The 10,346-nt window shown below is 33.6% G+C and overlaps 1 protein-coding gene across 1 annotated transcript in view; it reads right to left on the reverse strand.

The window, feature by feature from the left end:
* The window catches only part of LOC142345124 (uncharacterized), a 59,142-nt gene extending 52,865 nt beyond the window's left edge, over positions 1-6,277 (reverse strand). Inside the window, exons 1-3 of the mRNA XM_075397211.1 lie at positions 6,069-6,277; positions 4,829-4,980; positions 4,230-4,467 (exon numbers count right to left, since the gene is read on the reverse strand). Of these exons, the coding sequence (XP_075253326.1) occupies positions 4,230-4,467; positions 4,829-4,980; positions 6,069-6,112 (434 nt within the window). The 5' untranslated portion in view covers positions 6,113-6,277. The remainder of the gene's footprint in view (positions 1-4,229; positions 4,468-4,828; positions 4,981-6,068) is intronic.
* Between the last annotated feature and the right edge of the window lie 4,069 nt (positions 6,278-10,346).

Here is a 10,346-nt window from a genome sequence, read left to right on the forward strand (position 1 = left end):
CATTTTTCCCTAAATGGTCTCTGTGAGTAAAACCTTTAGCAGAAATCATAAGCTTCCGTCACTTCAAACTGATGACAAATTGACGGTTGTTTAATGTATAAACTTTAGCCATCACGGTAAACCTAGTCAAACAAGAGCCGTTATCTTGCGGGCTCTTCTAGATTTTTTGCACAAAATCTTGTGATATATAATTCAACTTATGGAAAATTCTGGCAGAAATTTATGTAATCACTTTTAACACAATGAAAAAAAGATCGATTGTTCTTCACAAATTACGGTAGCTATCTATAACCAACTTTAAGACTTATGCTAACACAATTATCACATCCAGAATTGTGATGAATTGAATTTAGCCTTAAATTTACTTTTGCGGTCTTTAGATTACAGCCTTTAAAAATTTACTGATAATAAAGCAGCTTGAAACCAGCTTGTTTTGAATTCGACAAAAATTAAAAATCTCAAAAGTTCTGTTGTTAAATTGGACAAACTCAAGACAGAAGAAAAATATTTCGCTATTTATTTTTCAAAAAAGGGTAAAAACAATTGTTTTTTAGAGACGTTAGCTTAATTCCTACCCGCAACAATTTATTTCACAGCAAGTTCCACGTAAAACTTTCATTTGCGAAGACGAAAGAATTTGAGGATAGATTTGAGATTTTAAGGCGGGGCTCAAGATATTCGATTTGAATAATGAAAATTACTGAAATCAACATTATTTCCAGCGAAGCAAGTTAAGTATGAGCAAGTTCTACAAAATTAATGGGTAAAAAAATTCAAAAATTTTCTAGATCGAATTGAAGAATGCTAAGCAGGCGACAAGATACGTCTCTCTATATAATGAAAACAGCTGAAAACAATAGTCCCTAGTCGAGTCAGGATGTTAATCTTGCAAGATCTTGAAAGATTCTTGCAAAATACTGTTAATCTTGCAAGATCTTGCAAGAGGATGTTAAGCTTGCAAGATCTTGCAAGATTCTTGCAAGGTTAACATCCTAAATCGACTAGGGGTGTTTCCATAGATGCTTGCATACATTAATTCCTGTGAGAGCTAAGTGAGAGCAAGTTGTAAACAAAATGCTTTTTTAAACTTTTTTATATATGTTCCTTCAAGTAAAGCGTTTATTCTTGATCACAAGCTGCAGATTTTGATTATGAACACCCCCCTCCCCAAGGAAATTTAAATAAAGCATCATTCATTTATAGAACTTGTGCTGATAGAGGCAATCGGTTTTATTGACATTTTCGCATTATTGTGCTCAAAAACTTTCTTGAAAATCCAATTTGAAACTTTTAATATAAGCAAAGAAATATGCCTTAAGACAGTTTTAGTTGCAATTCAGTTTACAGAAAATTCTGAAAACGGCTTTTTCACGATTTCAATTATGTTAACCCGGGTAATTTCAACCCATCGCCATTGTAATGGGGACATTCATTCTTTGCTTAGCAGACTTGTTTCGCTTCATTCGAAGTTCATTTTTCTGCTTTTGTTTTTTTTTGTTTTCTACTGGATGGCAACCAATTGATAGCTGTTTTAAATACACCTAGACATTTTAAATCAAAATCAATTGTGATTGGGACATTTGTGAAAACAAGAGTTTTAAGACATCTATGCGCTTTCTTCTGTTCATAACTGAACTTTATCAATCGTATACACCTAATGTCTACTGCGAGAATTTTAATGAGTTTTCGAAAACCAAAGCAGATTCCATAAACAGTTAGCCCAAAAATTAGCCCAAAAATTTTATCAATCGTAAACACCTAAAGCTTACATCGGGAACTTTAATGAGTTTTCAAAAACCGAAGGAGATTCCATAAACATATAGCCCAAATTCATTTTTAATTGAGAGGAGTTCAATAAAAATTTCTTGAAAAATTTTCTCTCTGCATTTGTTTTTGATAGCCACAAACAATTTGTTTATAGAAAAATTCTAAAATGTAGAATTAAAAATTCAAGTTTTGCAAGATTTTTTTTTTTAAAAAATGCGGGAAATAATCATCCAAGAAAACTACAAAAAGGGGTGTAAGACAAAATTTTGAAGTTATTAAGACGGTTTGACTAAATAAACCTATGAAATTGGTGAGCTTCAGTTAATCTTCACGAAATCAAATTTTAAATTTGTCTCTCTAAGTTTTGATGCAATTTTTAATGAGCTTGATTATGGGGTGAGTCTGGGTTTCACGCCTAAAAGGATGTTTGCATTGCTAAAACAGGGTCTACGAGGTCCGCATAATAATCAAAATGAATTCTGCGGGATTCTAACAAATAATTGCGTATAAAAAAGGGGTCTAAATTTAAATCACATCTTGATTTTACCAATATAGAAATGTTCGAAACAAAAAAGAGAATCTGATGTTCAGAAACATATTTCAAAAATTTTTTCTCCATTTCATTATTTTAAGTCTTTCAGAACTCTGATCAGTGTTCAAATTTTATAAAATGTAAACCTGAATTTTTATTCGAGAAAAAAAATATGCTGAAAATTTTTCTCCAACAATTGATTCAGATTTCGTGTGGCCAAAATTGGCTAAAGGAAACAGGAAATTGATCGGAAAAAAAGAGCTGAGCGAAAAACAGATTAATTTTGTTAATTTTGGGAGTTGTCTGCTCTCCTTCTTAGTTAATTGGCGTAAAATCTTGTGTTTCTTTTTAAAAATTGCGTCAATTCGAATTGAAAACTCAATTGTAAGCATATTTGACTGTTCACTTGAATTATTTTTACTCCACCTAATTCTCATATTAATTAGGGATGAGGTACTAGGCTGAAATATCCTATGATAGGAATGCACTCTGCGTGAGTTTGATTTTCTTGCGCTTGAATCTATTATGATCAGAAGTTTGTGCAATTGAGGAGCTATCTGATACAAATTCATGAGTCAGAAACGGATTCATGCTTCTGATGAGACTGTCCACAACCAAAGTACCTCTCCTCTGACCAGCCCATTTGTAGAACTTTGTCTACCCGTAAGTTTCGTAAAAGATTTTTTACAGTGTATGTAATTTGACCGCACAAAGCTATTAAGCGCGCTCACTGGCAATCTGATCAAAAGTTGTTTCGGTCTAGAACCAGAACTTGGGAACCCAAGTTGAGAGGTGAACCATTATGAGAAAAAAATTGGAAGTGGGAGTCTCTTTCATAGCTGAATTACATGGTTGAGACCACAAGTAATTTCAGTTAAGAATAATTCGTGTAGAAAAATGGTCTAAAATTAAATCACAGCTTGATCTTACAATATACAATTTTTCGAAAAAATAAATAAATTTTGATGTTCAGACGCATATTTCAAAAAAATTTTCATTTATTTTTGATTTTTTTATTTCAATTTTTTAGTCTTTGAGAATTCTGATCAGTCTTCAAATTTTATAAAATATAAACCTAATTTTTTATTCGAGTAATTGAGAAGCTGAAAATTCTTCTTAGAAGGCTGATTCAGATTTGAATGGAAAGATATCGTTCGGCCAAAACTGGCGTACCAAAACTGGAAAAAGAGCGGAAAAAAGAGCTGAGTGGAAAATAGATTTCAGTTGTTATTTGCGCAAAATCTTGTGTTTCTTTTTAAAAATTGCGTCAAATTGAATTGAAAAACTCAATTTAAATCACAATTGTCTTTCCGCTTAAATTATATTTACTCTGTCTGTTTCTCCTGTTAAATAATGTTGAGGTTCTAGGGTGAATTAACCTATCATCAGATATTCGTGCCTTCTTCACTGTCTCTGCGTGAATTTGATTTTCTTGCGCTTGAACCTAATATGATCAGACATTTGTGTATTTGAGGAGGTATCTGATCCGTATTCATGCGTCCGAAACGGATTCATCCTTATAATTAGACTGTCAACGACAGAAAAACATCTGATCAGACAAGTTGCAGTCCTTTGTCCACACTTGAGTGTGCTAAAGGATTTTTTACTGTGTATATAATTCGACCGCACAGTGCTCAGATGCCCGCTACCCGGCGATCTGATCAAAAGTTGCTTCGGTTTGGAACCTCAACTTGGAAGCCCAGATTGAGAGGTCGACCATATGACAATAAAAAACAAATAAAGTCGAGGTGGGAGTCTCTTTCATACCTCAATTACATGGCCGAGACCACAAGTAATTTCGACAAAAAGCGGTTTCATAAGTCGACCAACGATGTTTTCATGAGTCAAACTGTCAACTAAGGAAGCGATGGCAGCTTTATTTGATGAACCCAGGAACACCAATAGAATTTCCATCCCAACATTTTTATACCTCAAAGTGTCATATTGGTTTGAATCCACCACATCCACCTCGATGGAAGTGGAAGTGTAATCGGACTGTTGAATGTCTGGTTGTTCAGGTCCTGTGTAAGTTGTAACTTCCACCCAGTCAGAGAAGAGATCGGATGAGTTTGATGGGCAGTTGTAGACACTTCTAACATCGAATTTGTACTCTGTAGACGCCACTAGAGTCGATGGCCACTCGAAATAGTTTGTAGTTATTCCAGAATCTGTTTAGTAAAACCATGTTATACAAAACCCGGATCAGGGAAATTCTAGATTATTACCCATGTTAGACCTCGACATACAACTACAGTGAAAAAAAAATGATAAATTAAATATATGCCTCAAAACAAAAAAGTATATATATAAACACAAGATGATTGCATAAGCAAAGCGCCAATTCCAACGTATTGGCTCCAAAAATTGTCCAGCAAATAGAGTGGTTATAACATACAACTGTTGACTGCTTTAAAGTCCATTTTGAATAATCAACTTTTTGTGCAAATTGAACATAATTCCGTGTGTTTGACCAAAATCCCACAGGAAAATGTGAAAGTATAGAAAAGAGTGAAACATCAGTGAACTAACGTGTAGTGCCCGATGAGTCCTTCACTTGGTAAGAGTCTGGTACTGGTGAAGTGGTGACGTCATCCCACGTGATGTTGACCCTGAATGAGCCAAATGCCACGTGGCTTAAGTTGGAGGGGGCATCTGGGGCACTACATCCATCGACCAAATACCTGGAACGCATAAATTTTATTATTCAGTCAGAGTTATTTAATACATAAAAAGTATTACATAACTTTTTAAAACGTAGGAACAGCAAGAGCATTATATCCAGTGTAATGTCAATTTGAACTTAATTTGGTTATAAACAAATTTGTGAACCAATTATGTGAATATGTGAACCTTAATATTTAGTGACCTTAATATTCTGTACCAAAGTGCTAACAAATATCTGATTTGGGAATACGTTGTAAGCAAAGCTGATTCGTTTTCAGCGTCAAAACAACTTCAAAATTTTTCTAACTTGATAAATAGTTTTAATTTAAGTGGAATTTCTCAAAATGAGACCCTCAAAGGCTACAAAAAATGGTCTTTACGCAGCTACGTTGGCAGTTCTACAGTTTAGAGAAATAAGATAGTTCTGAGATAGTTTTGAATAAGTTCTGAATAAATAATCAGGCCAAAAAAATGAGCTTAGATAATATGAAGGATGGCGATTCTAATCTAAAATTGACTTGAACTCAACGGAATCCCTTTCGTCCACAGCTTTACGTAGAAACAACCAAACACAGTAAAGCAATTTTTTTTCAATAAACTGTTTCGAAAGAAATATCTGAAGAGAACCATTTATATTTAACTGCCTTAACTAACTGATATTTCTGATATGAAAGACTAGAATTTTGTTGGCTAGAATTTTTTTGTTTTGGCTTAACAAAGTTGGCCAATTTCGTTTCATCATACAACTTTCCTTGGTTTCATACAAGGTCATGTATGATTTGTATCATTTCGTTGCAGTCATGCAAAGATCATACTAAAATTCAAAATTTTTCCCAAAATGCAGGAATATTTTAGTTTAATAACACTGAAACAAATCAATCAACCTACTACGAAATACGTTAAGATTTGCATGACGTCATATATGATTCTTGTATGCAACCTAAGAAGTGACAACCCTGGTGGTTTTAGTGGAAGAACTGAAAATTGTTGCAGAGTGGAATATATGTGACGCGTAGTTGAAATCGACGCATTGAAATTTTTTAGCAGCCACAAGAAATATCGTCAACAATTTTTTTTCAAATTTGACAAATGTAGAAACACTTACCAGCAAGTCGCGAAGATAATAAACCTAACTAATCCCAACTGCATCTACACCACTTTGTAGCCATAAAAATATTCGCATAAAATAAAATTTTCGCTTTTATTTTTAGAGTTCAAATTCTTCTCTGATATCCAAACGAATTTTCTCAAATATGAATCTAGTCAAAAACCTGTGAATTTGTTTGCCCGGCTTTGAGAAGTCGTAAATTGTCTGTGTAAAATTCATTTTGACTTGTACAAAAATTCACAGCAAAGACAAAAAGTGACACACAATGAATTTAGAGAGCAGTAATTTATAGTTTTCTCGCTTGAAGCGAGCTGTTATTAAGTGGGTGAAGAATAACACAGATGTAACAAATTAACTTCGATAAAAACAACCACAAAAACTCTCATCTTCTCAATTAATTCTCGCGTTGGACAGTATATAAAACTTTCAAAGACAAACTATTACAAAAATTCATCAAAGAAATTTGGCCGAAAAAAAGCGCCGATAAAAGTGAGATCTTCAGAGGGAAAAATAAATCATTTTTTCAAGTTTGCGACGTTTTAGTTTGAGATTTTGTCATAAATTTATGGCTCATTTGAAGTGTTACATTGACAAAAAAATTGCTTTTATATTTATTTGTAGCTTATTTTTGTAAAGTTTTTATAACAGAGAAGTTATTAAGGGTTCAGGTGCATTTCGAGAGAGGCAAAAATTAAGAATTTTTCATCATGAACACATTCTTGGTTACTCTAAACTTGCGTTATTGTGGATCTAAATCGAACCCACAAGATTGGTTCCTGAATCCTTAAAAAGAGTTTTTTAGCAATTTGTAGCTTTTTCGTTCATTTATAATTCAATTTTTTTGTTTCTTAAGGCGAGTCTTTCCTTTTAGCTTCGATGGCTATACTCTTAAAGGGTTTTGGTGCTGGTTAGTGGGAACCAAGGCACCCTTACGCTAACGAGGCCCACTTAACAGCTAAATCATGTTTTTCGAATGTTTTGCTAGGTGTAAAACTTTTAAGAAATTTTGCCAAGGGTAAAAGTACGTCACTAACATTTTAAAACGCCGATGGATAATCTTACAAGACTTACCCTAGATATAATTGTATAAATGATATAATAGTATAATTGAAAATCTACCGTACCGAACTCCAAGTACAAATCATTGCTGGTCACGTAAAAATGCAAGTGTTTCTTCACAAATCAGTACTGAATCATTACAATATCAATTGTATTAGTCAAATTGGACTTGAATTGAACTTAGCGAGCGATTCCAAAATCCAAACTAGCTTTTCAAAAAATTTCGAATGAAAAATTTGACGGCCAGAAAATTTTGTAACGTGCCACAGTTTTCGCATCTGTTTTCAGCCAATTTCCCGGGAAATTACACAATGATGCCAGGCGCATAAAAAACGGGAAGACTGCACAATGTGGAGGGTCTATTCGGCCCAAATTGGGCCGATTTGAGGGTATTTAGGTGTTAAGGGCCGTTTTCTACCGTTTAGTTCTAAGTCGAATTTTAGCCGAAAAACAATATTTTTTTTATTTTTCAGACTCCGCAAACGTCAAACGTTTTTTGAGGCGCAAAATCATGAAAACGGGAAACACCGTAAGGGTGCACTTGATAACTTGAGGACCTCTGGTCAGAGCCAGTATTGAACCAATAACTCGGCCCACAGGACAATGCAGTCAATCCAGTCAATACGACCAATCAAGCCAAAGTTCAGACCAATTTGCTGTGCCCCGATAACTTTGGGAGCCAACGCTGCCCTCAGTTAGTTATAGTGCGCTCTATGTGTGGATATCTGTACTTTTAATGTTTCCAGCTTCTTTTGACGGTTTTTTTCGTCACTTTTGTTGTTTTTCCGGCCATTTTTGGACCTTTTCTGAGAGCAAAAATCAGAATTGGCCCCAGTCTGGGAAATAATCAGAATTGGCCCCAGTCTGGGAAATAATCAGAATTAGCGCCAGTCTGACGATTGTAAAATCAGTATGAATGCACGTCTGGCAAGTAAACAAAAAATTGGCATGAATCAGTGCATGAATCGTACTGTTGAGGAATTGCCTTTAACGTGCCCAGTATGGATTCGTAGATGGAGTTCGGTAAGGGTGCACTTGGAAAAAATCATTTTCAAGAACAAAAGTTATTTTCAATTAAGTGAAAATGAAAAAAGCTTCATATTAAGATGACAGACAAAAAATCATTTTTGAACTTCAAGTCACGAAGTTATAGACACGCATCCTTGTGGAGAACAAGCTATACTGCAAATTTCTCCAAACATTATAGTGTAAATTGTGCCATGATAATCCCAGGCAAGATCGAACGGTTATCTCGCTAAAATTTTACATTGCAAGATGTTTCAAGATGAATAGTTATCGTGCTAATTTGCAGCAAGCTAGTTTTGGCAGGGTTCCGTTCTCATTAACTTGCATATCTGAATGTTATTGTGAAATAATTCAAGTATATATATATATATATATATATATATATAATAAATCTAATTTTAGTTCAATAAGTGGTCGAGGTGTTCAATAGATTTTTGAAATGTCACTGATGAGCAATTTTGACAAAATTTACGAATCTGCGATGAACAAGAGTACATTTTTTCGAGATTTACACATGAACATTTGTCAACGAATTTTCTTTGAGAAATTTTTCCTATTTGACACATTAATTTCCGTCTTTTATACTTCTTTTTCATTGCAGCTTATTTCTTTTTACCCAAGTCTGCAAATTTTTAAATTATTAAAATTTATATAACGCAAATAATTTAGAGCAAATATTTATTTTATTGTAACTAAATATTTCGACGGATACGTCTAATAGCAGTTTATTTTACGCCATGTTGTAAATGATTAATCACAACGATATATTTGCTGACTTTTTAGGATGGCTGATCTTATTGCTTTCAATAAACAATTGAAATTAAAGGAAGTGTGAAAACATTGGAAAAGAAGGAGGATAAAGATAGCCCAAGAGTTTCGAGCGTTCATTCTATAGGAAAAAGATTGTTAAAAAAGCAATTACGTCTAAATTAAAATTGGTTTTTCAGCCATATGAATTAAATAGAAATAAAAAATGTTGATTTTAACTGATGTGTACTTGTGTTTTGAACATCATGATCAGAAACAAAGGAAGTTTTGATGAAAATTGAAGAAATCAATGCAGCCTCTTTCTATAAGAAGTATCCCATTTTTAAATTTTTAAGTAAAGTGCGTTGTAATTTGAAGCTGGTTCATGTAGCTGGTTGTACCAAATATCGATCGGAGCAATAAGAATAAGCAAAATCAACAAAAAATTACGAATTTCTCAAACGCTGTATTTATTAATGTTATTAGAATTTACACAATGAAGGTAAAGTTTGCAAATACTTTTATTGAAGATTTGTAATGGGGATAGATCGAGATTAATTAAGTTTTTGCTCATATCTTTTTTCCAATAACCAATATAAATGATTACAGAAATTGGGGCCTTGCAGGAATAAGGCGAATTATTTCATTCGAACATTATAATAGAGAAGAATTCAAAAAATTTCTCTTCTTTTCGGTACCCATGTTTGAAAATGATAGTTTGATAGTCTAAAAAGTTTCTGATATAGCCAAAATGGGGAAAAATCACTCAATTCAAGAACCCAAGGTATAAAGAAGAAAAACTTAACAATTTGAGTCATCTGAACTTTAACCCGACAAAATCGAGTATTCAAAAACAAGAACAACAAAAAACTCCTGATAAAAAAAGACAAAAAAAGATCATTATTTCAAGATTTTTGTGGCGACGGGGGAAGTGTTTTTTTTCTCCATTACTTTCTGTTTTTTATCTAATTAGATCCACTAAAAACTTGTGTTTTCTAATAATCCTGAAGTTGAAATTGGCAATCATCAATTCACACAAATTAAAAGAAAAATTGGAAGTAAACGAACCCCTAATTAAATCTTTTGTAATTGTCAGATCTGGGCGCTATTATTTTCCCGTGATAGGCTGCCTAGTAAAAAATCAAAATCATACAGTGACGTTCCTGAGTGGGTCATCTTTTTCAGTGGGACAATATCGATTAAACGATTACGAGTCTTATCCACCGTAGAAGAATTCGCACAACGTGTTAAATTGTGGTGTCTTGAATTAAACTGAGTCGACGAGGATCAAAAGAGATGAAATTGAGTTGAAGTAGTGTGTGCAAAAACTCTGAAAAAAATGAACAACTGCTGGAAGGACTCGCATCAAGAATCAACTAAAGTTGCTTGGAAGAGATTGTATGCGAGCTCCAGCAATAGGAAACTGGAATAGGACTCTGTGCT

Source organism: Convolutriloba macropyga, chromosome 8, assembly GCF_964194025.1.
Source record: "Convolutriloba macropyga chromosome 8, txConMacr16.3, whole genome shotgun sequence".
Taxonomy (NCBI): domain Eukaryota; kingdom Metazoa; phylum Xenacoelomorpha; order Acoela; family Convolutidae; genus Convolutriloba; species Convolutriloba macropyga.